The 27,466-nt window shown below is 43.6% G+C and overlaps 1 protein-coding gene across 4 annotated transcripts in view; it reads right to left on the bottom strand.

Annotated features, from left to right (window-relative positions):
- SYT6 (synaptotagmin 6) overlaps nucleotides 1-27,466 on the bottom strand; it is a 139,039-nt gene that overhangs the window by 15,592 nt on the left and 95,981 nt on the right. For all 4 annotated transcript variants that reach the window (XM_083746038.1, XM_083746037.1, XM_083746039.1 and 1 more), the window contains exons 4-6: nucleotides 5,172-5,292; nucleotides 1,035-1,206; nucleotides 346-496 (exon numbers count right to left, since the gene is read on the bottom strand). In XM_083746038.1, coding sequence (XP_083602164.1) covers nucleotides 346-496; nucleotides 1,035-1,206; nucleotides 5,172-5,292 — 444 coding nt within the window. The remainder of the gene's footprint in view (nucleotides 1-345; nucleotides 497-1,034; nucleotides 1,207-5,171; nucleotides 5,293-27,466) is intronic.

Genomic DNA, 27,466 nt, shown 5'->3' with positions numbered 1-27,466 from the left:
GTGCATTGCTCTGAAATTAAAAAGGATTAAAGCTGCACATTTGAGCTGGTTAAAATAAATTGGTCTATTAACAAGGTTCTGTGCAAGTTGAAGCCGGGCCAAAACGCTTAAGGACTGCTGCAGGTTTCCGGAGCCAAAACATGGGTAGGGAGGTGTGCATGAATACAACACAACCACACCAACAGTATCTGTAAACTTAACTCTTACTTTGATAGTATAGCTACAAAGCCTATCATTGCATAAGGTGTTCTTCAAAATTCACAAGATACAAGTGCAAGCTTCTCCAAAAATAATTCTGGCCTACAAAACATACATTAAAATGAAGTTATTAAATACTTTACATACCTCCTTGAAGGATTTCTTCACCTCTACTAGTGGGTGCCAGTGTGCAATTGGTTTCCGTGGGTAAGCCAGCATTTCGTTCCAGTGGTCTCGGCCTAGTCCCTCAGCATTGTTTGCTACACGGCAAACCCCAATAATCTCATTATGGCCGACTCTGAAAGGGGTAACCACACATGGAACATGTTTTAGACATTCTTTCTTTTGCCACAGTGACACATTTAAACCTGTCCCTTCTGCTTCTTCCACCCTTCTCACTGAAGCTACAAATGAGAACAGAATTTTAATACAGCATGCCTCATAGGCAAATCAGAGACATATCTGCTAATGGGATAAGGACTGTCCCTGGTAAATAGGGAGTGTATGCTGTAATTATCAAGACTGATCTCCATGTGAATCTTCAAGCATGAACATGAGCCTGTGATTTATGCTCCTGTCCCCATCACCAATGGACTTCACGACTTCAGAGGAAGCCACAGTCATGCTCTTTCCAGAGCCAATTAAATCCTAGGAACATGCCCTGCTGACCCAAAGGGGAAATACTCGAGAAGCAAGAAGTGCAACTTGATATTTCTAATAACATGACTTGTCTCTTGCACAACCCAGTCACGTAATCAAGTGAGTCACACCGTGGAAACTCAAGAACGAGGAAATGGCTCGAATGGGATTTAAGCATTACAGAGATTCCCTCCTACCGGTCGTAATCCATAACAGAGATAAGCAGGCTGACTTGGTCCATGTTCTCTGGAGGGATATCAAAGATTATTGCCTCATTGTAGTTAGGATTAAGTGTGTTTCTTTTAATGGTGGTTTTCTTCTTCTTTAGCCTCCTTCCATCACAGAGCAAGGACACCTTGACGTAAGGATCTGGAGAGCAGGAGAAAGAGAAAATGACAGCATTGATGATGATCCCAGTATCCATGGGATCCCTGCTGCTCACAAGACCAAATGGGATATGGAACATGTGGAAGCAGGAGTGGAAGAGAAGAAAGTCTCTGGGTTTGCATGCACCTAGGCTCTGGGCAAAAAGAACACATGGGATCATGGATTGCCATCACAATCTCATTCCTTCTTCCACATCTTCAGTAGTATCATGTTTGATCATTCAAACCCAACTATGGTTAGTTAACAATGAAAACTGTGCACAAAAAAGGGGAGTCAGAACCTAACATTACCTTTATGTCATATTATAAACTAATATCCTATAATAAACTAACAGCAAGCTCATTTTCTGAGTGTGGACCCACATCGAGACAAAGCAGCACTATCCATGCACAATATTAGGCTTGGGGAAATGTACAGATATTTTGCAGGGGAGAAGAGGGGCTCACCAAAATAGCCCAATGAGGGGCTGAGCATGCTCAGTGGCCACAGAATGCTGAGTGGCCATTGGAGGGGATGTGAGGGGAATGGCATAGAATATTTGCGGAAAGGATGCAGCTGGTTGGCTGGCTGGAACTTGGAAGCTGAGGACTCCAAACCGCAGCATTTTGCTACAGGTCCAACATGTAACAGTCTAGTGATGAACACTTCCTCAGGTGTGCCAGATTTCTTAATTTGTCAGTTGTAGGGATGTCATAACTATTGCTCCCATGCTTTGCAGCAGGGAAGTGTTTACGGGGTGGGGTTGTGTTTTTTTGGTCAAACTCTTCTTTCTACAAAATTCAGTGGAGCTCATTGAATTACATGGAAGACTAGAAAAGTATGGGTTAGAACATACATATTTTATTTTATTTTACTTTGGGGACATTAAATCAGCTATCTGTCAATCCAGAGACCATTGGTGGTATTCAAGTAAGTTGTACTCAGAGTAGACCTATTGGAACTGATGTATCTAACAGTGGTGTCCATTAACTTCAGTGGGTCTGCTGTTGAGTAAAACTTAATTGAATACCATGCCATGTATATTGTATACGTGGGCCTGCTTTTCTGTAGGGAGGTAGTGATTTTGTAATTATGCAGCTCTCCCACAGATCACTCCTTTTCCAACAGAGTCTTCTGGACTTGTTTCCTGTGTTCATTGCTAAATTTGTCCACCAGTCCATTTACTATTCTTTAATATGAGACAGGTGTTCTTCATGCATGAGCATCCCTCCAGCTCTTTGGTTGCACACATTCCTTGTGCACCGTGTCTGGTAAGCTATATGTCTGTGAACTATTTTCAAGAAATGAATTCATGTAAGGGGTTTTAGCAGTGTTTGTCAATGGAAACAGAGGGGAAAGAGAAGGGAAAATAAGGCAGCAATACCTCCCTAGCTGCCCCGGAGATTGACTTCGGCAAATTGCTTCTGAGTTTCCAACATAGTTCAAATTCTATGTAGGCTGCTGTAGAAAATCGCTGCGTATTTAGAAGTTCCAGTAACTATATAGGGCATCACTGCTGAGCTACTGAGCTGTTTTCCCTCTGAACCATGGATTTGCAGTGATTCAACCTGCATCAAATGCCATCTGAGCAGAAATGTTTGTCTGCCCAAACAGTCTTTGCTGTTGCTGCTGTAGATTAAAATGTTTGCCAGCAATACTCAAGACACTGATATGTGGAAATCTGGGCCATTAAAAATAGTTGTTATGGCAGAAACTCAACTATCTGCACAATGAAAGTTCTCAAAAAGAATTATATATGTGTGTGTGTTTATATTAGCTCTATCATTTCCCAAATAATCCATGTGGCAAATCTACAGGGAAAGGAATTTGTGGAGAAGTTGCAGTGTTAATCCAAAACAGCAAAAAAAACCCAAAAAACAAAAACAACAAAAACAGAACAAAAGAGTCTTGTAGCACTTGAAAGATTAAGCCCATGAAATCTTAGGAATTAGAAGATGTGATTAGTAAACCCAACTGATGCAATCTCAGTTTGAGGTTAGCTGAGCTTCAATCAATTCTGCAATCAGATCAATTGGATTGACGATTGGCTCACTTCTCCTATTGGTTTGCTCCACAGCTGACTGGGAAAGTGGTGGAGGGTATAGGAATACACGGTGCGATCCTGCAAAAATTAGCCACACCTTAATTCTATGGAAACCAGTGTGAAATGATTGTTTTATCCTTTTTGTTTTTGTAATTGTTATTGTATTAATTCATAGAGTGCTACCAACGTACACAAGGCAGGGCTCTGCCCCGAGGGCTTTCTAGCTAAAATCTGACACCGTGAAAACAACAAGAAATAGGTAGGGAGGTGGAGTGAAGGGGAAGAATAAGATATTTCAATTACACATTGTTAGGTCTGGTTACAGTAGAACAGCCCTTGCCAACCTGACGCTTTTCCAATGTTTTGGAGTCCCATCAGCCCCATCTTTAAAGCCTGCCTAATGCTCCCTCTTTCTCTACTTAGTTCTTGGATTCTGACCTAGCTCTAGTGATGCAGTCTCAGGCTTGTCAGAACAACAATGCTTTCAGGGACTTCCTCTGACCTGCTCCAGCCAAAATCTTCAGTGCATCATACTATTGTTTGTGTATGGATGGGAAGGAAATACTTCTGTTTTGTTGATGGCTAGTTTGAATGAATGGTATCCATATAACAAAGAAACTCATTGTCTGATTATTAAAGCAAGACAGTGGCACCATTCATACCTTGGAACTCCCTGCCTGTTGACTGTACTCTTTTCTGTGCCTGCTAAAAGCATTTTTGTTTCGGCAGAATGTTGATCTGTGTTTTAATTTGGTTTTCAGCTTACTGATGATTTTATGGTTTTATGCTTTTGTAAATTGGGGTGTTAGATGGGGGACACGTCGTGCTCCTTCTAGGGCAGTTTGCCCACCTTTAGTCCCCACCCTGTGCTCAGCTCCACCTGTGGCTCCTAGAGGCTGTCAGCATACAACAGCAGCCACAGCCTGGGAAAGGGCTTCGACTGGCAGGTTGAACCAGGGGAGGGTAGCCAGTGGACTCAAACCCTTGGTGAGTTAGGGACTTTCCCTGCATGTGAAGACAATCTCTGGCAGATTGAGCAGACAGGGCCAATAATGCACCCAACAGTCACCAATGTGGTTACAGTGGTACCTCAGGTTACATATGCTTCAGGTTACAGACTCCACTAACCCAGAAATAGTGCTTCAGGTTAAGAACTTTGCTTCCAGATGAGAACAGAAATCAGGTTCCAGCGGCACGGTGGCAGCAGGAGGCCCCATTAGCTAAAGTGGTACTTAACCCAGTTTCAGGTTAAGTATGGACCTCTGGAACGAATTAAGTACTTAACCTGAGGTACCACTGTACTGCACATACTGTAGAGGGAAATGAGGCGTAGATGGAGCTTGTCAACCTGGCAAAGTAGCCCATCTAGGAGAGGGAAAACTCTGATCCTAAACTTCTGCTGCCTTGGGGGATATCTTCAGGAGAAGAAAAAACTAAGAAGTAAATCCTAAACAAATCCAGAGAAGAGTCCCTAAGACAGTTGGATGGGGCCTTGTATGTCTCCTTCTGGCAACTCCTGCAGCTAAGCTGGTGCCTGATGTATTTCTCTGCTTTCCTTTGAACCACATCAGGGTGGCTGAGGGGGGCGGGTCTTGTCATCTGGGCAGTGCAGGACCTCCATACACACTGCCCAGGCTTGCACCCTAGGGAGGTCACTTTGGTGCTAATTCAGCAAAAAACAATGTGGGAGGCAGCAGTTATGAGTTACTGGTCTCTGCAGCCACTGTGATTCTCCAGCAGTTTCACTTCACCCCCAAAGGTGCGCTCCATTGTCTCTTGAGACAGATGGAGGCAAACAACAACAACTTTTTGTTACACGCTTTGAGGTTTTGTTACACTCTTGTGAAATAAATGAAATAAATATATCACCACAGGAGCAAGATCACATATAGAAATTCCTTGCTCTGAGCGGGGGAACACTCACCTGAGTAACCAGTTATGTCCATCGCTTTGAGATTCCTGCATTTAATGACTGTTAAAGTGAGGCGACCTGCAGTTGGCAGATAACAAAGGGAAAACATGATCTCCCCCAGGTCCACACTTTCCTTTAATGAAAGAGAAAACACAGAGCATTAGAAATGGGTAAGAAGCAAACGTAGCCAGGGCCGGCCCATCCATGAGGCAAGCTGAGGTAACCACCTTGGACTGCAGGATCCACAGCAGCAGCTGATCCTGATATAGATCTTTATTTTCCCCTCCCCTTGTTCCGGATATAGATCTTCACTCACCCCTTCTTCCCTGGTGGGGAGGGGAGCGCCATTTTGTGGTTTGCCTCAGGTGCCAAAAAGTCTTGGGCTGGCCCTGAACACAATAACAATAATAATAATTTTTTATTTCTACCCCGCCCATCTGGTTGGGTTTTCCCAGCCACTCTGGGCAGCTTCCAACAAAATATTAAAATACAATAGTCTGTTAAACATTAAAAGCTTCCCTAAACAGCGCTGCCTTCAGATGTCTTCTAAAAGTCTGGTACACCAATATTTTTCTCCTTTGCATTTTCTCTCTATCTTTTCTAGGTCCTTTTAACTCCCACCTCCCCCAAGGCAAGGCAAGGCAAGGCAAGAGGAAGCAAAGTGCTCATCACTAATACCACTCTGAAAATGGTGACAGGTTGAGAAACTATGCTATGCATTAGGCTTCTATAACTGCTGGAAAAAATGTGGTGTGAATGGAGTGTGTGCCAAGTCACTGTTGGCAGACATGTAGTCATAATTTTGACTATATTTAAATCATCTTCTGGAAGTAAGTTCTGATATCTGAAGTGTAGGCTGGATAGCCATCTGTCAGGAATTCTTTAGCTCTGATTCCTGAATTGCAGAGGGTTGGACTACATGACCCCTGGGCAGAGCTGTAGCTAGGTGACCTTGCACCCCTGGCAGAACTGTCCAGATTGCGCCCCTTAGCAACGGACAAATTAGCTCTTCTTTTGCTTCTCCTCCATGGGAGGGGGCCACCTGTTCAATTCCTCACACACTAATCAATATTTTTATTTATAGACATATTTATGGACGTATAAGCCAATTTTGCGCACCCCCTTGCCTGCACCCCTAGCGGGGACCTTCCTCGCCACCCCCTAGCTATTAGCCCTACAATTCTATGAATCTTCTCATTAACTTAGAGCAACAAACTTAGGTGTTCATCTTAAGCTATTCTGAAACAGGAGGAGGAAGGCAAGGGAAGTAGGACCATGCTATAGGCCAGGCATGTCAAAAGTCCATTTCAGGGGCCTTATCCGGTGGCCCGCTGGTCGATTTAATCCTGCCTCCAAAACACTATATGTCCTGGGGTAAAATTGTAAAAAAAGCTCAGCAACTTTGGTCGGCCCTTACGCATGTTCACTTCATCAAATCTGGCCCTCTTTGAAATAAGTTTGGGCACCCCTGCTATAGGCCCTGCTGAAAGACCAGCAACTTTTGTCTCCTCTTCTCCTGGGATGGTCTTTCCATTTCAACTGGCTCATATAAAAACTTTGTAACTAGTGCCTGATCATTCTCCCCATCATCCCTTCCCATCCCCTTACCTTTTGTGTGATGCTTTTTAAGCCTGAAGGCAGGCTTATCACTAATCTTGGTAAGCCACTTTTTTTTTGGGGGGGGGAGGTTCTTTACTGGGGTAAAAATGTTCCAGATAAATAATTATGGGAGAAAAATAATTGTTCTAAAAAGCAAACAATACTTTATTCATTTTCACAAGATGCACATGTGTTGTAACCGGCATCATCTGATGTGAGGCTTTCAGAGCAGGGGCTGGTCCATACTGGTGTTGGTAGGGCAGAAAGCAGGAAGGCGAACAGTATGTGGAGTCATAGCAAATGGCATGTGGAGCCTCTTTTCCTTTTCCAGTTCTACAGAAGCAATGCTGAGTCTAAGGGGGAGGAAGCTGCCAGGCCATGCCACCCGCTGCCCTAGTTTAAAGAAGTCGGGTAGGTGGGCACTTGATGGAGGCAGTGCTACATTCGCCCTAATGGACTGGCCTCCAGGGTGCTTTTAGCTCCTCTCTACACACAACAAGGAATGTTTCTTTTAAAATGGGACTAGTCATCTGCAGCTTTTACAAACATTTATAAATGATTAAATTAAAAAACAACAACAACACATTTAAACTTCTGCTGCCCAATTAACTGGAGGAGAAACATTTTTGGTCTGTCAAAAAGTTTTAAGAGTGATTAATCTATTCAATTAAAACACTAACTGATGCAGCCCTATTAAGAAATGTTACACAAATAATCTGTTTATAAAAAGGACAGCTTCCAGGGTTCCATCACCGGCTAGGGCAAGGGTGGAGGATATTTTTGGCCCAGCAAGCCAGATCCCAGTGCTATCATCAGCACTGATTTTGGGCAACATCGTGCTGATTTTGGGTGAGATCTTGCCTCAAGTAGTTTGAGATCTTGTACCCAATTTCAGGTGAGTTCTCACCCAAAATGGTCACAGTCCATTTTGGTGCTTCTCCACCACTGGTGGAGGCAGCTGGGCATCTGTAAGTCTGCTGCCTGCAGGGCTTCTGCCGCCTGAAGCAGTGGCCTCACCCTGCCTAATGGCTGGGCCGGTTCTGGCTCATGTCCTCTTTGCGGGCTTCATTGACATCTGATAGGCCACTGTGAGAACAGGATGCTAGACTGGATCCAGAAGGCCTCTTCTTCTATGTTCTTATCTCAAACAAACTGAACTATCATAGAAAATGCTAACTTAAGCCAAAACATCACTCCACCTAGCCATATCATTGTTGCTCCTTCTACAAGGTGGCACCATGCAATTTATGATTAGACAATGTACCACAGGTATATTTTCCAACCCACAATGGGCAATTTCAGTTCTAAAATAATCTCCTTTGTCCTCTCCTTGCTCACCTATCTATTTACTTGTCACACCTCTACCAAGTAGGAATGTGCTGTAAAAATGACCTTTGCAGGTGTTCTGGCACACTCAACCCATCATTGTACTTCTGCTAAACACCAGAGAATGCCTGATGCATGTCAAATGTGGCTTAAAATAGCCAGGATTAATTAGGGGTTTTCATCATATCTGCATGTGTGCCCTCATTGAAGCAGGTCAATATTTAGCCTTTGCTTCCCAAGGAAACCTTTTGCAGATTACTGACAAGGTCAGAATTGCTAAGTGATGAGTGACCTATGTTCACAAACAGAATTGCTAAGTGATGAGTGACCTATGTTCAGAAACTGGGTTTTGCGGTAACTTCCTGCAGAAGCTACCTGTGTTATACCTTTAAAGAGTACTTTGAAAATGGAACTTTATTCGATGTTACCATATAACAAAGATGTTATGCCTCCTCCTTGAGATGTGCAGAGCGTGGCAAGACGAGTACGGGGCCTTCTCTGCAGTGGCTCCCCGTCTGTGGAATGCTCTCCCCAGGGAAGTTTGCCTGGCGTCTTCATTACTCACACTTAGGCACCAAACAAAAATGTTCCTTTTTAACCAGGCCTTTGGTGAATCTGTTTGATATCCTATACCCTTTTAAAATGTGGCTCTTTTCTGGGTGGGTGGGTGTTACTGGGTTGTTTTTATTTTGATTACATATGTTGTGATCTTTTCTGTGAACCGCCCTGAGACCTCCGGGTATAGGTTGGTATATAAACTCAATAAATGATGATGATGATGATGTATTTCAGGAATAAGAAAAGGCATGGGGCATCTCTTTGGAATGCTGAGGAAGAGATCTGGACAAGATTGTGTTCTTCTAAGCTTCCTCTATCTCTAAAAGCTTTTCCATTTTTGTTTTCTTCACAATTGGAATGGGATGGTTCATTGTGCCCTCACAATAGCATGATAGGTTATGCTATGACTGCTGTGGAGAACCATTTAAGTGAGGTCTTCTCTATACCTCTAGGTGGCACCATAGAACTTTTCTCATATGCACTGTCTCTTTTCTCCTGCAAACTCAAGAGTGAGACTGGGACCTCCTGGATGGCTATCTCATGAGATATTAAAGCATCATCTTTACCACCACTATTCCTCATAAAGATTGCTTCACAAACAAGATTTCTCATAAGTCAACAATTCAGAAATTTCAACCAGATGCTACTATTACACCAGCGTGATAAACAAACCTTGAAGATGACTAATCAATAATAAAATAGCGATTCCATAGACATTTTCCCTTCTCCTCTTGGGGGTGAATATTAGGAGCAAATGTCTAGTAAAAGGAACATGGAAACTGATACAGCAGCTTTATTGTCCAGACTCTTCACACTCATCTCATTAACTTCACAACTCCTTAAATGTTTCTGCATGTGTGACTCAAAATTGCCTTTGGCCTAAATGGGTTTTGTAATGCAAATGGACAACCTATGCTGAGGCTAATGTACATTTTATTTCTCTTCTGTGTGCTATACCATATTAACCAGATGCACATGTAACACACAAAATGCAAGAGAGACTCAAAGGCACATCTAACTTCCATGTGTGATAACTTATTGAGAAGAGTGCTGTTTACTGTGCTTGGCTGCCAGAATGAGACGTGCTAGATCTCAGATCTTCCCCACCCCTTGTCTCTAACCTTGGAACTCTTCCCTGGTTTATGGAGGCAAGTTTTGAAAATTCAGGGATAAAGAAAATGGAGCTTTGGACACATTCATTATTTTCAGTCTTCTAAGCATGGTGTTGAAACCAAGTTAGAGTTCCAAAAACACACACTCTATAATGGCAGACCTGAAGCATTTTGATCATAAAAATTATCCCAAGCAGTAGCCATTGGACTGCATCAACTCTGGGGCTTTGGTTATCCAACTTTTCTGGGATGCGAGAGTGGGTGTATGAATGTGCAGACAAACAACAACAACATTATTTACTTGCATTATGTATGATCGTGTTCAGACTGCAATCTGACTGTACTATGCGAATAAGGTAAGAGGCAAAGTTTTCCACAAGCAGCTTAAAATTTCATGAAATACACACAGAAAGGGGAAAGAAAACAGACTGGGGTGATGCAACACACATCAGTGGCAGGGAACCCCTGACCTGAACCCTGATTTCTCAGTATTCAGTATTTGTGAAACATTGTGACTGAATTGCAATGACCCTTGAGGTCCCTTCCAATTCTACAATTATATGAAATCATCCTCTTTGATAAGAAGCTAGACCTATCAGTTACAAAAGAGCTCTCCCTCCCCCCTCTTCCCACCCTTGTGTTTCAATTTTTGCTCACACTCCACTACTTTTTTTGTAACCCTGTATTGCTCCAAATCATTTCAGGGCACTTTGGAGAGGCCCCACTGTGGCTTCGACAAGCCCCCAAATCTGTGCAAAGTGGTCCTTTGTTCTTGATTTGGGAGACATTGAAATCTGATGCACACCCCTCATACTGGAGGCTGAAAATTCTAATTTCTTTACAGGATAACTGGATTGCTCTGGTATACAGTATTTGTTAGCGCATACCCAGCTGGTTCAAATTTAGGGGACTGAATGTAATAGCTAGGCTTCTCGGCGTGTGCTGCTGGGCAGAGCCATTCACTACAGAATTCCATCAAATCCTGATGAGAAATACTTCAGCTTAATTGGGATGAGCATGATAAAGGTTCTGTCTAAGAGATAGCGTTCCTGAAATGCATCTCATAGCCCAGTGGTGATAGCTGCCAGAGCAGTTCATACCTAATCACTGCTGCAATCAGGCTGTATTATTAATGCCTGGTTATTTCCAGATAACCCTTTGGAAGTGCTGCCAACATGGCATAAGCATAATTTGAGCAACGTTCACCCCTGCCTTCTCCTTCATTTATTGTATGCTACATTTCCTCCCAGAACTAAGGCCAGGAGGGTCTCGACTAATTTAACCAGAGACCTAGGAAAGCATATACCAAGTAGAGAATTGCAAAGGGAGCACACTGTTAGCACTCGCTTTATTTCGATGCCTAGGCCCTAGTCATTTCTATATAGTCTTTTCAAACACTCACCCAATTAGGAGGTGATGTTATTTTACCAGCCTTCACATAAATTGCAGTTGCTTTGCCACTCAACTGTGTGACAAACATCTAGCCACTTTAATCCAAACCACTTGCTTGTTATAGACCATGAGAACATGAAACAGAAGAAGACTGGATTTGGAAGTGGGAGACCAAGATTCATATCTTTGCCCAACCACAAAATTACATTGGTCTGGTTTGGACATAATGCTGAATGATGGTTTAGTGTTATGTGCATGGATTCACGTGCCTGCACTCCCCTGGAGTGGCTGTTAAGATGAAGATTGGAAGCTTTTTGCTTCTGTGTTCAGTTAACCACAGTTTATCAATACATGGGAGCCCTAATCTTAACAATCATTTCGGGAAACGAGCCAACTTCTCACACCACCATATGAAGTTGGATTGTTTCCCTAAGCCATAATTAAGAATAAGCAAAGTTTTTCCAGGTTTTGACAGAATGATAAACCATCATTATGTCAAAAATAGAAGTGAAATCTTCCAATTTCCTCCTTGCAGCTATACCTGAGGAAGAGATGACAGAGCAGAGCAGATTAACCCAAGGCTTGTTTGTATACTGCTAAACCATAGCAGGGGACGTGGGTGGCACTGTGGTCTAAACCACTAAGCCTCTCGGGCTTGCCAATCAGGAGGTTGGCGGTTCGAATCCCCACAACGGGGTGAGCTCCCGTTGCTCGGTCCCAGCTCCTGCCAACCTAGCAGTTCGAAAGCACCCCCAAAAGTGCAAGTAGATAAATAGGTACCACTCTGGCACGGTGTTTCCGTGTGCTGCTCTGGTTTCGGTGTTCTGTTGTGCCAGAAGCAACTTAGTCATGCAGGCCACCTGACCCAGAAAAACTGTCTGCGGCGCGGACAAATGCCGGCTCCCTTGGCCTGTAAAGCGAGATGAGCACCGCAACACAAGAGTCATTTGCAACTGGACTTAACTGTCAGGTGTCCTTTACCTTTAAACCATAGTTTAGCATTACACCCAAATGCAGCTATAGTGTGGCCTTGGACAAGCCACAGTTTCTCTACTGAATTTACCAAGTTTGTTATGAGGCTGAAATGTCTTTAAGATGTACTATAACCTGTTCTGAGTGGCCCCTGAGATATGGTGGGAAAGAAATCAAAAGATGCCTCAAGTCTTAAAATACCTATTGTAGTTCAGTTTCATTTATGCTGCCCTGGGAGTTACCGTACATATATAGAGGATAATAAGTTTGAGAAGGGGGAGGGGAGAACTATTTAATTTTTCAGTTATAGTAGCATATACATACAGTACATGCAGGGATTCAAATAGCAAAAATTCAAAAACAGAGTTTTCTGTTGAGTTTCTGAGTTATAATCTATTCAGATGTATTTGTACTATGGGGGTAGGAATCATTCCCCCAATGTTTCCAAATATAGGGAAGCTGAGGTTTAGCTCACAAAGGATGAAATATTGCAAAAATCCATATACAGCAGGAGTACACAGTTCCCATTCATACAAGCATAAGCTGGATGCTGGTTCATTGAAAACAAATTTTGAAAGGGCTGCCTGGGTTTTCAGATCAGTGTATGGAAGTGATGAAACGGCAACATTCAACAATGATTGAGATTTAGTGATAAGCATAGATGGAATTATCACCACGTTCCAGAGTTATATGAGCTGGAACCATGCTGCATGAACAGCATATTGCAGATAGCTCACACTTTTCAACACTTGTTATCAATCCACACCTGCATAACACACCTTGCATCAATAGCTTCTGTTTGTCGTTTAAGCCATTGGCTTCCTGTACTATAGAAATTCCAGAATGGCAATCCTGGCCATCACTTGTTAGTATAATTACCTTGGTTTCTTGCTGTTTCTGAAGTACACAAACCTTAATTTCTTATTTTTAGTGGGATCGGGGGCGGAGGGGGGGAGTAAACCCTGCCCAACATAATTAATCATAAGACGTAGTACATGCATATCATTTGGATGGCAATGCTTATTAACTTGGGGGAGGGGGCTGGCCCCCTCAAATATTTAATGGGGTGTGTGTTAATGGACCTTGGCCCCTAGGAGTTGGCTTTTATGAATGGGATGGAAGCATCCGCTTAGAGAGTTTGCATAGTGGCAATAAAGCAATACCCACAGGCCTTTATTTATCTGCACTGATAGCCAATAAACTGGGGTACGTGACACAGAGGGAGGTTCATATGGTAACAAAGAGAAACACATGCTCCAACAGCAGTTCAGTGTTTTTGACAAGACTTCTGAAGAACTGCCTGTTTGGAGCTTCCAGAAGATAATTCCCTTTTAAAAGACTGTTGCTCCTTTCTAATGATGAGAAGAAAAGCCTGTTCCAGGACAGTGTTGGAAAGCAGTTTGCTTATTTGGCACCAGCGTTTAATTTCTAAGATGAGAAGATCCAGGAATTAGAAGTCTGCTTGGCAGCCACGTCATCTGCCTCTTGAAGACTTTTACAGTAATCCTGAGTTTAGAGGGTCGGGCAGCGGTCATCTCGTGATGTGGGAAGCAAGTTCCACACATGCTCAAGAAACACTTGTTATGATTTCTCCACGTAGCCTGGGCTACAGACCCTGGTGCTGAGTCCTGGCACCAAGTTCCGTTGGGCATCATTTAGCTGTTTTTGCTTGGCATTGGAGGGTAAAAAGAATAACCCTGCAAAAACATGCAGCCATAGTTTTGTCTGTACAATGTCTTACTGGGGATACCATATAGGAAAGAAACATGGCTGACCACAAGGGGCCATGGAGGCAGCCATGTTTCCCACCCCTGCTATATAAGCCAGTTGTGGCATGTGAGATGAGCTGCCACCTCTGCACCACCCTCCTGGCTGCACTGGCACTGCAGCTTGCCAGGACTGGGATAGGGTGGGGCAGTGGCAAGGGCAGGGGAAACGCCAGGTTGGCAGCAGTGGAGGGTGGGGGGAAGAAAAGAAAGCCAGACCTTGGAAGTCCAGAACTGGCAGGAATTCCAAAGCAAGCCCACATCTGACCCACACATTAATCCATCAGGTGGCCACTTAGCTGAGCCTGCTTTGTGATTCTGATTCTTCAGAAGTCTAGCGAAGCCCAATTGGAATTCCTTTCTACTTAAAGATGGCAGCCTTAGAAATTATTAACTCAGGTTAGATCCTGCCCCTTATTACCCTTATCATGAAAAAGAATAGGAAACACTGCTGACCTAAGTTCAGTGCGGTTCATTTCAGAACAATTCCCAGAGTCATCATGCATCAAAAATATATAGTTAAATCTCTCCTGTATGGATTTCTCTGTATGTGGGTTGCCACTTGGAGTCTTCTATTATTTAGACCAATGATCCCCTATCCATAAGGGCTTTCCTTCATAAGTCTCTCTCCCTTCCAATCTCCCCCTTACCATTTGACCTTCACTTATTGCATCTCCTGCAAATAAGTTTGATGTTTGCTTGTTTACAATCAAGTGGTGTATAAATTTTATGAAACAATAAACGAACACGACTCCCCCCAAGTCATTTAGCCAGCAAATGGGACTACTGAGGTCATTTAACAAGCCAGTCCAACTTTTTGGGTGTCTGGCCAATTGGGTCTCTCTCTCTACCACCCCCCATCAACAGACTGGTAGGGTGGGGGATCAAACAAAAGAAAGCTGCAAGCACAATAATGGGGGGGGGGTAATCCCATTCAGGCAACTCCCCATTTACACAGAGGTTGCGTTCCAAGGCACTGCACAAATCAGTAGGACTTGTGCAAGCCTGCCCTCGTGGTGCCAAAAACCATGTGCGCATCAGCAGACGTATACATGCTAGTCACATGTAAATAGGGAGTTGCCTGTGCTTCTCTCCTGTCTCTTTCACTTTCAATAGCCCCTGTAACAGGGAAGATAAAAACTGGGGGAGGGGGAATGTGATGGAGTGGTTGGAACCCTGAATGGAAGCACCGCACACTGCAACATTTTGATGCAGGGTCTCACTTGTTTATGGCAGTATTTTTACTCCTAGGGTGAAGAGCGCATGAAATGTCTGCTGGAGTGCAAGAATAATGTGAGCGGGCACCATGGAGCTTGACTTGGCTGTGGAAGGAGTACAATTTGCTGTTCCACGACAGGCATGAGAATGTCTTGCTATGGTGAGTGTGTCTCTACAGCCAGGGCACTGCTGAAGAAGATATGTTCATCTGTATGCAGCCTCAGCTACTGGTTAGCAGAGCTGCCTCTACTGCTCAGAAGAAGTGTGCTGAAGAATGAAGACCCCTTTTGCTCTCAAGACACAGTTACAGCATATAAGGAACAGAGCATTACCAGAGGAAAAGCTGAACTAGAATATGAATTGTAGCAGATATGGGTCTAACCTAGCCAAGGTTAATTGCTTTGAAGTCACCCTGGTACAAACGGGAAAGAGAGCTAAGCATGTGCTTAACTCTCCCAGCAAAATTTTATAACCTGATCATGAACAATCAGAAGTCTAGCGAAGCCCAATTGGAATTCCTTTCTACTTAAAGATGGCAGCCTTAGAAATTATTAACTCAGGTTAGATCCTGCCCCTTATTACCCTTATCATGAAAAAGAATAGGAAACACTGCTGACCTAAGTTCAGTGTGGTTCATTTCAGAACAATTCCCAGAGTCATCATGCATCAAAAATATAGTTAAATCTCTCCTGTATGGATTTCTCTGTATGTGGGTTGCCACTTGGAGTCTTCTATTATTTAGACCAATGATTTTCAATCTTCCTACTGTCAAGGAACCATTTCCACGTTGTTTATTCTTATAGTAGCTATGCCTCTGGAACCAAGTGGTGGCAGGGAAGCAGTTTTTGGTGGTTGCAGTTGAACAGCAGCACGTTGGGAAGGGCAAGTACTGTATTCTGTCATTGCATCAGCTCTGAAAATCTGGTTGTGCTTTTCACTGAAAGAATAGGCCAACAGGATTGTTGATGGGCTGAGGTTTTTAAAATATATATATATACACAATTCCATATACTGTGTCATTTGGCCTTGAAGAACTCTTGTATTACAGCAAATTGGATGTGCGCATGTATTCTGGGGTGCACAATGCAGTGGTCCCATATGATATAAGGACACGCTCTAGAGAACATCCAGCACCGTCCTACAGCTGCAGATTGAAGGAGAACCTCAGTAATGATGAGCATTGATCAAGAGTACATTATTGATCCTGTGCTTGAGGAGCCCCTGAAAAGCTTCCAGGGAACATAAGAACATAGGAAGAGCCTGCTGGATTAGGCCAATGGCCCATCTAGTCCAGCATCCTGTTCTCACAGTGGCCAACCAGATTCCTGTGAGAAACCGACAAAAGCAGGATTCGAGAACAAGAGAACTCTCCACTCCTTTGGTTTCCATCAACTGGTATTTGCAGCCCCAGATGTCCTAGGGATATTGAAAGTTAGTGATTTAAACAGTTGCCTCTGAGTGGTTTTTGTATGTTTGTTAGGAACATAAGAAGAATCCTGCTGGATCAGAGGAAAGGTGTATCTATTCCAGCATTCTGCTCTCAGAGTAGCCATCCAGGTGCCTATTGGAAGTCCACAAACAGGATATGTGTGAAATAACATTCTTTGTGAGGAAAAAAAATGGTGGCTATTTTAAATGTGTCCGTGTTTAAATGAACGAATGTACAGAAATGGAACATCCAGGATTCTGCATGTGGAGAGAGAAAGGGGAAATCACATAACTCTAACTCTTGACAGTGTCAAGACTGCATCCCAGCCAAGGAATGCACACAGCAGGGAGTCAACTCTTTATTGTCAAAGAGAACACAGCTCTGGAGAACTACGCAAACCAATCTAGGGTCTAGGCAGCTGTTCCCAGGTCTGTGTTCTATGGAGCAGCTGCAGCAACTGGGAGACAACCCTCCCTCCACCAGTTTATGTACCTTCCCTCAATGAGCTGCGCATCTAGCCAGAGTCTAGGCTTGCATGGAAGCTGCTTCTGCTCTTCCTGCATCAATTCTATGTTCTGGGAGAAAGTGGTGCAGGGGAGGATGGGGAAGCAATTGAACTTTCATTTGGCTCCAAAATTGGGACAAAGGCAGCACTGAAGCCCTTGGACCAACTCCCTCCCTTTCTCTGTCTACACACACACACACACACACACACACACACTTTCCCCTTTGAAATCTGCCTGTAAACATGATATGACAGCCTTAACTTCATACCCCACATGTAGACCAGATTTTAATGGCTCCATCCATTCCTTTCTGTCTGTAAGTAGACATTTATAGGCCTGAGGGCACAATGGCTGCATAGTTTAAACCAGAGTAGTACAATATATGCTGCAAATGCAATCATAGCCAAAGTAGGCAGGATTAATACATGCAGCAAATATCCTTGTTTTGCTTCTAATAAACCTGCTCAGTGTAGAAAAGGGACCTGTGTTTATAAGGCAGCTGGCTGCAAATCGAGCTGTTGGGAGCTGTTGCCAAACCTGTGTTATTTGCAGCTCCACCAGATAAATCTCTTTGCCGTTTCCCTAAGAATAATAATTGAGCCAACAGGCTAAGAAGAGGACTGCTGTGAGTAATATTCCTTCTCAGTGACCATCTGGCTCCCAGGGGCTTTCAAATTGGTATTAAGAAGAATTGCAGAAACCTGGGCAAGATGTATACATGAACTTTTAAAGAAACGTGGTCAGTAAATCACAGAATTATCAGAATGCCCTTTAAAGGCCTGTAGGGGCAAACCCCACACTCACCCACTCCCATTCCCAAATGGGCAAGTGTCATCCATTTTCTCCCTCACAAGACTAGTCAGCACAGGAAGTTAAAGGTAAAGGTAAAGGTACCCCTGCCCGTACGGGCCAGTCTTGACAGACTCTGGGGTTGTGCGCCCATCTCACTTAAGAGGCCAGGGGCCAGCGCTGTCCGGAGACACTTCCGGGTCACGTGGCCAGCGTGACATCGCTGCTCTGGCGAGCCAGAGCCGCACACGGAAACGCCGTTTACCTTCCCGCTGGTAAGCGGTCCCTATTTATCTACTTGCACCCAGAGGTGCTTTCGAACTGCTAGGTTGGCAGGCGCTGGGACCGAGCAGCGGGAGCGCACCCCGCCGCAGGGATTCGAACCGCCGACCTTTCGATCGGCAAGTCCTAGGCGCTGAGGCTTTAACCCACAGCGCCACCTGCGTCCCCTAGCACAGGAAGTTACTCCTTACTTTTTCACCGTTTCTCTCGTCAGGCCTCTTGTTTGTCTCCAGCTTTTAGAAGCACATAATACTGCTCACCTCAAGATTGTGGAGAGTGATTGGCTACTCTTTGCAGAATGCTTTGAAACGCTATAAAATATGTGTGAAATGGTGAGGCATTTGGGAATCTCTAACAGAAAGTTATGATTAAATGTTTTGCAGGGTTGGATTCTATTCAGTTTTCCTGAAATGGGCCTGCGTCATTTGTTGCAGTTTCTTCAAGCAGAGGTGGGAAATCTTTTTCAGCCCAAGGACTGCATTCCATTCTGGGTAACCTTCTGGGGGGGGGTCACATGTCAGTGGTAGCAGGGCCAAGGGCTAAGCAATGAATATCAATTTTCCATTTACACAGTAGGCTAGTTTCTGCACATATTTGCAGGCAAGTAAGAAGCGGGTGGCGCTGTGGGTTAAACCACAGAGCCTAGGGCTTGCCGATCAGAAGGTCGGCGGTTTGAATCCCCGTGACGGGGTGAGCTCCCGTTGCTCGGTCCCTGCTCCTGCCAACCTAGCAGTAGGTACCACTCGGGCGGGAAGGTAAATGGCATTTCCGTGCACTGTTCTGGTTCACTAGAAGCAGCGTAGTCATGCTGGCCACATGACCCAGAAGCTGTACGCCGGCTCCCTCAGCCAGTAAAGTGAGATGAGCACTGCAACCCCAGAGTCATCCACGACTGGACCTAGCGGTCAGGGGTCCCTTTACCTTTAAGAAGCAAGTAAGAAGAATCCCCGCAACGGGGTGGGCTCCCATTGCTCGGTCCCAGCTCCTGCCAACCTAGCAGTTCGAAAGCACGCCAAAAAATGCAAGTAGATAAATAGGTACCGCTCGGGTTCTGGTTCACCAGAAGCGGCTTAGTCATGACCCAGAAGCTGTCTGTGGACAAACGCCAGCTCCCTCAGCCTATAGAGCGAGATGAGCGTGCAACCTCAGAGTTGTCCACAACTGGACCTAACAGTCAGAGGTACCTTTACCTTAAGAAGCATTTTCAGCCAAGCGAAAACACTTGAGGTGTCAGTGTTCGCAAAGTAGAGCTGGTGAAGGATGCAATTACGGGAGAAGGTGTATGGCCTTGAGAGAATCTTGAGGACCAGACAGAGATGTCTAGAGGGTCACATTTGGTCCACTGACTCGATGTTTACCTTGACAGCCAGGTCCTTTAGACTGCCTGGCATGAGATGTCTCTAGGGAGGGAATACCTGGGGCACTTAGTGAGCTGGAATAGTCCAATAGGTAGAGAATTGAACTTAGTTCTGTGTTATGGCCACAAATCAGATCTCCATGGAGGCAAAGTGCTCTGGCAACTGCAGCTCTACAGAAGAGATGGATACATACCCTGGTCCACCCCCTTCCTAGAGCCTAAGGCAGAGCTTTCCAAACTGTGTGTAGTGACATGTTAGTGTGTCGGCTGCAGTGCGTTGGTGTGTCACATGAACACTCCCTGAGCTCTTCCTGGGGCTGGAAAGGAGCTAGCTTAAACTCCAGTTTGCTAGTAAAACTGAATTACTGTATCGTGAAATGATGCACGTCTAAAAAGTGTGCCGCCAACATGAAAAGTTTGAAAAGCTTTGGCCCAAGGAGACACCTCTGCTGCCAGAATCTGATGATCTTGAGAACCCTGAGGAGTGATCCTCACAGTTGAAACCCATTACTTTGAAGGAGTCAACAGCATTGGCCTTCTGGAGGTGGGGATTCTAGTCAATAGCTACATAGCCCTGCTATAAAATTCAGTCATTGCTCTGTGCTGAGACAACTTGGATGTTTAGCTCATATTTGGAGCACTATCCATGGTGCTGAACATGCACCTTGATCTCCAGGGTGCCAGCTTTTGGATTGCCCTGCCTTACCACCTTGCTGCACTGCCTGTTTGTGGAACAAGGAACAACTGACCACCCATGGCTTCGACTATCGCCCCATAGATCTCCATGGATCCTGATATTCTGGAAGACCTTGTGTCAAGCCCCACCCTTGCAATTAATCCATTCTGCAGCCTTGGGGAAATCATTAGGACTGTGCAGATGTTATTTCTGAAGAGACTGAATGTGCAGACATAGAAATGTAAGAGGCTGCCTTATACAGAGTCAGACCATCAGTTCATCTAGCTCAGTACAAATCCACACTGACTTGGGAAGGGCTGTTGCATGCAGAAGGTCCTGGGTTCAATCCCTAACAAGCTAGAAGTAGTTTATGTACTGTATATATGTATGGATGTTGTAAACTTCTTTAACCTTTTTATAAAATAGTGATATGCAAATATTTTACATACATACATGTTTGTTCATATAATTGGAGAAACTCAGGACCAAACTAGGTGTTATATGCTGCTTCCCTAAGCCCAATCATTACAAGCATGCATGAAAGGACTAAGATATTACATGCATCTTTGTATACTGCGTAAACTTGCCCACAGCAGTGTCATTTTCAGCCTGGCTGAGGAGTGCCTTTCTTGCTCCAGAAAGCAAAACTGTCTCCATAGGCAGAATGTGCACTGGCAATGCTCATGTCCATTTATTTGGAAATTGCAATACTTTTCAAAGATACAGATTGGCTTTATTTATTCTGAAAGTGCATCCCAGCAACATGAATTAGAAAGGAAAAAGAGAACCACGCTGTCACCAGAAAAGGGGATAAAAAGACGAATTGAATCAAATGCATTCTGAAAAGTGTAATCTAATAATACCTAGATAGAATTCGGTGATCTGGACTATAAGGGGAAGAACAGAATACATTATTTCATAGGATCACTTTTTGACCTTCGGATTTGTGAATATATGAATCTTAGAAGCTCAATCTAATGGGCAAAGCCAAAAGTCTTTGGATGGGAAGATGAGCAATGCTTTCTAGACACCACACACTTGAAAGTGTCAATCACTTCTCCTGCCTGGGTAGTTATCTTTCCACAAGGGCCGACATTGGTGCCAAAATCCAGCATTGCCTGAGCTCTGAGAGTGCAGCTTTCTCCTGATTGAAGTGCAGGGTGTTTGAGGATCGAGACATTCACAGGGAAACCAAAATGCTTGTTTACAAAGCTATTGTACTACCAACCTTACTGTATGCTTGTGAAACTTGGACCACTTATAAACACCATATCCAACTCCTTGAAAGATTCCATTAATGGTGTCTCTGAAAAATTTTACATATCACTTGGGTAGACATGTGAACTAATTCCAGTGTACTGGAAGAAGCAAAGATCACCAGTGTTGAAGCAATGATTCTTCAACATCAACTTTGTTGGACTGGTCATGTTGTGTGGATGCCTGATTATTGTCTTCCAAAGCAACTACTCTACTCCGAACTTTAAAATGGTAAGCGTAATGCTGACAGTCAACAAAAGAGGTTTAAAGACTCTTTCTAACAAAATGTAGTAGAAACACTGACAATTGGGAAACACTGGTCTGTGAGCACTCCAGTTGGAGAACAGCCTTTACCAAAGGTGTCATGGACTTTGAAGACACTCAGGACGAAAGGGAGAAACGTGCTAAGAGGAAGGCACATTTGACAAACTCTCACCATGATCAACTCCTGCCCAGAAACCTATGTCCCCACCGTGGAAGGATGTGTGGATCCATAATTGGTCTCCACAATCATTTATGGGCTCACTGTTAAGTCTGTGTTCTGCTATGAGTGATCGCAGAAGAAGAAGAAGAAGAAGAAGAAGAAGAAGAAGAAGAAGAAGAAGAAGAAGAAGAAGAAGAAGAACTTCAATCACATAGTTCTTCTAATGAGGTGTGCCCTCCTCTCCTTTAGGTGGCAGATGCACACTGCTGCTTTTTTCCATGTACATGAATTGCTGGTGCATAAGGAGAATCTTATCACTTCTATGGAATAAGGTAAAGATCTGAATTCAGTTATACTACTGGAGTGGGAAGAAAATCTGGCCACAGCCCCTATTCAACTATGTTAGGGTTGGCAGCAAGATGTCAGCCACTCGAAGTCAGCCAAATCTCTTCTGCAAAAGCTAGTGTTGGCCATTCTCAGTACAACAGTTTTGCAATACCTGAAAGCTTGAATAATCACTATCCAAAGCAGGTTAATGACAGGCTACTGTGTAAATAAATAAATAAAATACTCAACCTTTACAATATATGTAGTAACTCCTTTTGTCTGACCTAACACACATACACTGTAGGCAATCTCACATACACTGTGAGATTGATTACCTATCACAAATGAGACCAGCATCAGGTCATGTTATCATACTACCTCATTTGTAGTATGATATACTTTAAATGTTTGCACAGAAGTAGGAAGGTGAGGTGTGATTTCCATAGAAAACATATTTTGAAATATGTTTTCTGCTTGATGAGGTTTCAGGCCTCCTAAATATCTGTTCTTTCACGATTCTCAAAGCAGTGATTGCATATGAAATTGAGTCTTTATAGACTGGAGGGGAAAATATATATTTGTGTTTTTTGAACAGAGCATACAATGGGAAGAGTATTGATATGCAAGGCAGCTGGCAACAGAATTTTCTGTAAGCAGCCATCAGAGATTCAATCTTCCCAGTCTCATTCAGGCTAGCTCAGCAAAGAGCATATGTTTCATTGTAGTTTTCAGGCAACCTTCTTTCCCTGCTGCACATCCATATTTATGGTCCCCCAAATTCATTTAATTTAATTTAATTTAATGAGAATTTATCACCTCAGTTAAGGCATATGTTTTCAGTACAGCTGGATATGCTTTATGCAAATCTGATATTTTATGAAAGAGATGAAGAAAACAGAAAGACTGGCAGCGCATTTTACACTGTTATGCATGTATTTCCATTACTGCAGTGCTGGGGAGCCTCTGGCCCACCTCAGATATTGTTGGACTGTAACTCCCATCAGTCCCAGTCACTGTGTCAGGCATAACAGGAGTTGAAATCTAACAAACATCTAAAATGGGGTAGACAATGTGGTGCCCTCCAGATGTTGCTTGACTACAACACACATCATCCCTAATCACTCGGCAAACTGGCTGGGATGGATGGGAGTTGAAGGCCAACAAGATCTGGAAGCCCACCAGTTCCTTAGCCTAGTATTCCCGAATTGTTTATGATAATACAAGCTCAGCTTGGTAGCTGCCTCTCAAGGTACCACTAATATATTGACTGCAGAGAGATGACTGATTGTGATCACAAAATGGCACCTCTCTGCAGATCATCTCCCCTCTCATTCTTTACCTAATACAACTTTTTCTGCTTGGATATCAGGTCATTATAGAAACTCAACATGTTGCCGGCAGACAGAATTTGCTGTATGTCTTCCATTACCTTTGCCTTCTTTTCCTTTCTCAACATCAGCCCCCAGTCTTAGCAAGTGGGCATTATCTCTGATCGCTTTTTGTGAGTTCTCTCTTTAATATTTTTATACTTGCAGTGCAATCCTATGCATGCCTCCTCAGAAATAAGTCCCCTTAAAGTTCAGTGGGGTTTACAGTGCAATTCCAGCCATTCCTCATCTGGATGATTGAGGGGTTAGGATGCTGTGTGCTGTGTAGTCCCCTCTCTGCTGGCCTCTCTTGGTAAAGAGGCATGCAACCTACTGGGTGGGGAGTAGGCTGCATTGCAGTAGAGGCACCACCATTGCTTATTGTTTTACCCCCTGGAGCTGGAGTAGCAAAACATCAGAAAAAGGACACCCACACCCTGCATCTTCCTGCATTCTGGCCAGAGGGAGCTGACAGGGTTTGGGGATGCAGCACTCTGCTAGGGTTAGGATTGTTCTGCCTGTCCCAGGGAAATGTGTACAAAATTGCAAACTGAGTTCTGTCTTGTCTACTGATCGCACTAAAACCCTTATTCAGACCCTCATGCTATATTTATTACATCACATTCTTAAAATGTATTTCACCTTAAACCTATTATCTCTGCTCTCAACTCTCCTCCTTGCTTAATTTTTTTCTTCCCACTTTAATTATCTTATAATTCTTCACTGTTATGTTATCTGATATCTTCCTCTTCACTGCTTTCCTCTAGTATTTCATATTATATAGCAGATTCTTCTAACCTTTATGTCTCGTCTTCATCATATTTTCTGTTCTTATCTGTCTTCATAGCTTCTCTCTGTTCTCTTTGGTCCTGCTGTTAATTGCCTTTAGGAAGGCACACCCTTGTGCTTTTTTCTCATCAGTGTGCTTTTGCTTTCGCAACTCATCATGCATGGAGTGCTTTCCCTTCAGATATTTGTCCACAGCAGCAGAGATGTGCTGGGGTAGAGACACAGGGTTATCCTCCCAACACAACTTACCAGGACAGGGATGGGCTAGGGTAACGGTAAGCTGAGAGCTGCACAGATGCACTAGCAGAGTCAATCTGATGCTCCCGCTGGTGCATCTTTGCAGGCCAAAATTACCACCTCCATGCCTCACCCCAACCCCATCCAGGGAATGAACAGGTACAGCTGAAGGGATGTATACAGTGTTCTCTGTCTGCTAGCACAAGGGCTCTTGCGCTAGCAGACAGCTGAGTTTTAAGGCTGGACAACAAGTTGTGCTAATGGCAACTTGTTGGGCCACAGTGCAATCTACTGTACAGCAAAGTTAGCAGCAACGTGCTACTGCATTCTTTTGCACAAGTATGTTCCACTGGTGCAAAACATTCTGCCAGAGAAACAAGTATACCACTAACTATGTTAATTTTGTCAGTTTGCATTTCTTAGTGCAGAAAGTATTGATCTGATGTGTAGAAATGGTTCCTATCCTGATTAATACATGAGGATTTTGGAAGCTATTGGAAGCTTCTCTGTATGAAAGAAGCTTCATGATTGTTTGGCTTATACCTTCTGGGAAGCTGGTTTGAACTGGTTCTCTTATCTCAGGATGATTCAGGTTTTACTTTCTTTTTCTATTTCTCTTCCTTTTGGTGTGGTGTTCTGTACTTAGTATGCTTAGTGTTAAGGTGTAGTCTTGTTATAAGTTTATAAGTTTTGTAAGTGCTGCAACAGGATTTTTTATGGACTGTGCCAATTCTGAATGTACTAGATTTGTGACCATTATGGTTTTTTTTGGTTTTTTTTTTTGCTTTCAGTAGCATGTAAAGCTCTGCTGCATGAAGTACAATTGCCTCTGGTCTATTTATTTTTCTTTGAATCTCTGCTACATGTTAAAGTTTTTTCCTCCACATGCACGATAAATTTATCACTATATTGGACACAATCTGAATGAAGAAGAAAATTGCTAAAAAACAAACTGTTCTTAAGAGTCTAACTCCATAGGTTGCAACCCTATGAACACTTATATGGGCGTGAGCCCCATTGAATGCAATGAGATATACATGCATCAGACCACACTATTCATTAGCTAATTCACATTAACCTGAGCAGTTGTCTTCTATTCAATTCAATATAGTAAATGTGAATTGCCATTAAGGCTACCTTTATGCCTGAGAATATAAGACACTTCAGCATGGGATTTCATATTAAGGCCTTTCATATCACTGAAGGAGAAAACCTTGTTCAGCGAAGAAACTTGAAATGAGACAAATTGATTCTGCCAGATTGTGAAAGCATCACTTTGCCATTTGTTCTGAATGCCTGACACCAGAATGCTGCCCCCAATGTGCCATTCTTTGCAAAGCTCAGAGAGCATTGCCATGCGCTAAATTGTTCAATAAAACCCGGCACCCCTGCAGGATCTTTGGAAGGAATGGCGGCAGAATACAATTTTGCTTTCTCATGCCCAGTATTCCTTAAAATACTGGAATTGTAAAGCTCTGCATTGACTGTAGGAAATACCATCTAGTCTTCAGTTTCTCTTGTCGGTAGCAGACACTTTTTGCAGGGGCAGAAGTAAGATTTTTTTTTTAATCAGCCTGTCCAATTCATTACTTAGGTGGAGAGGGCATTGAGAATTGTCGCTTGCCATCAAGGCGAGCCTACCAATCAGGCAAGGTGAGCATCTTGCTTCAGGCAGCCAATTGAGACAGGTGGCAGATCAATGCCGGTCCTCTTTCGAGCCTATAGCCCTCATGCACCGCAGCATTGCCTCCCACCCACTGCCATTTTTCTGCTGCTGTGGTGGTTGCCACCAGCCCCTTCCAAGCCCAGCAGCCACTTCTATAGGACTATAGGAGCACTGCTGCCACTGCATAGCACACAGCAGAGGGAGAGGAGCAGCAGTTCAGTGGTAGAAGCAAATGCTTTGCATTCAAGACAAGAGTCCCAAGTACAATCCCTTGTCTCTCCAGTAAAAAGAACCAGCAGGTGATGGGGAAAGGCCTCTCTGAGCTGCTACTAGTCAGAGGAAACAGTACCTGAAAAGTAACTGCAGGGAACTGCAGTGCTATTGCAGTTACTTCTCAGGTGAACCACCTGAACCATGTGATTTTTTCGATTAATATTGCAAAAACCACATTACTGCCGTAGTGCATGAGTCTGGACAGCGATGCCTCTGAAAGACAAAGACCAAAAGGAAAACAACAACAAAGGTATAGAGCTCTAGCTAAGGAATAAATCATCCTGGGACTCCAACTGAATGAGAATCCCTGGTGGGCAAAACACTCACTTATTATGGTTACATTAAAGATATAAGAAGACCCTTACTGGATCAGGCCAAAGGCCCAGCTAGTCTAATATTCTGTTCTCACAGCAACCAAGCACTGCAAGTACCAGTAGCTTCCCTTTTCAATTTTCTCCCCCCACCCCATGTATTCTTTTCAACTCATGCACTTGTCTTTTTTCCACTCTGCTGCTTTCTCAGGAATGAATGGAAGTAACAGCAAATGCTAAATGAAAGTGATTATGGAAATTATACACTGCCCGCCTATGCAGGGGGCAGTTAGCTTCCTTTGCTAAGCACATGCCAAAATGCATTATCCACTTTACGCCAAGAATGGAGCGCAGGGAGAAATGCAATATACCACAAGGAACAGGATGTTATGCAGTTCATGTGGGAGTTGTGTCCCATAAATCATATAACTTCTGGGCAATCTGCAGATTTTCTTAATTAAAAAACCTCTTTGAATCGTGGAAAGTAAACAAGCTTCAGACATGCGAAAGTTGTTCACTTATTTTGTTAAGACGATTAATGTGTTTTCAAATTCCTTTAGCGATATAAATGACCCTAGGAACAAGCTTAAATTTGTGTACTGTTTTCAATACTGGGATTGAGTTATGGTATACGTGAAGCAATAAGGAAAAGTGCCTCTGAACATGTGCAATGT

This window comes from Podarcis gaigeae, assembly GCF_964106915.1.
Source record: "Podarcis gaigeae genome assembly, chromosome: 6".
Classification (NCBI taxonomy): Eukaryota; Metazoa; Chordata; class Lepidosauria; order Squamata; family Lacertidae; genus Podarcis; species Podarcis gaigeae.
This window is presented reverse-complemented; position numbering and strand designations above follow the sequence as displayed.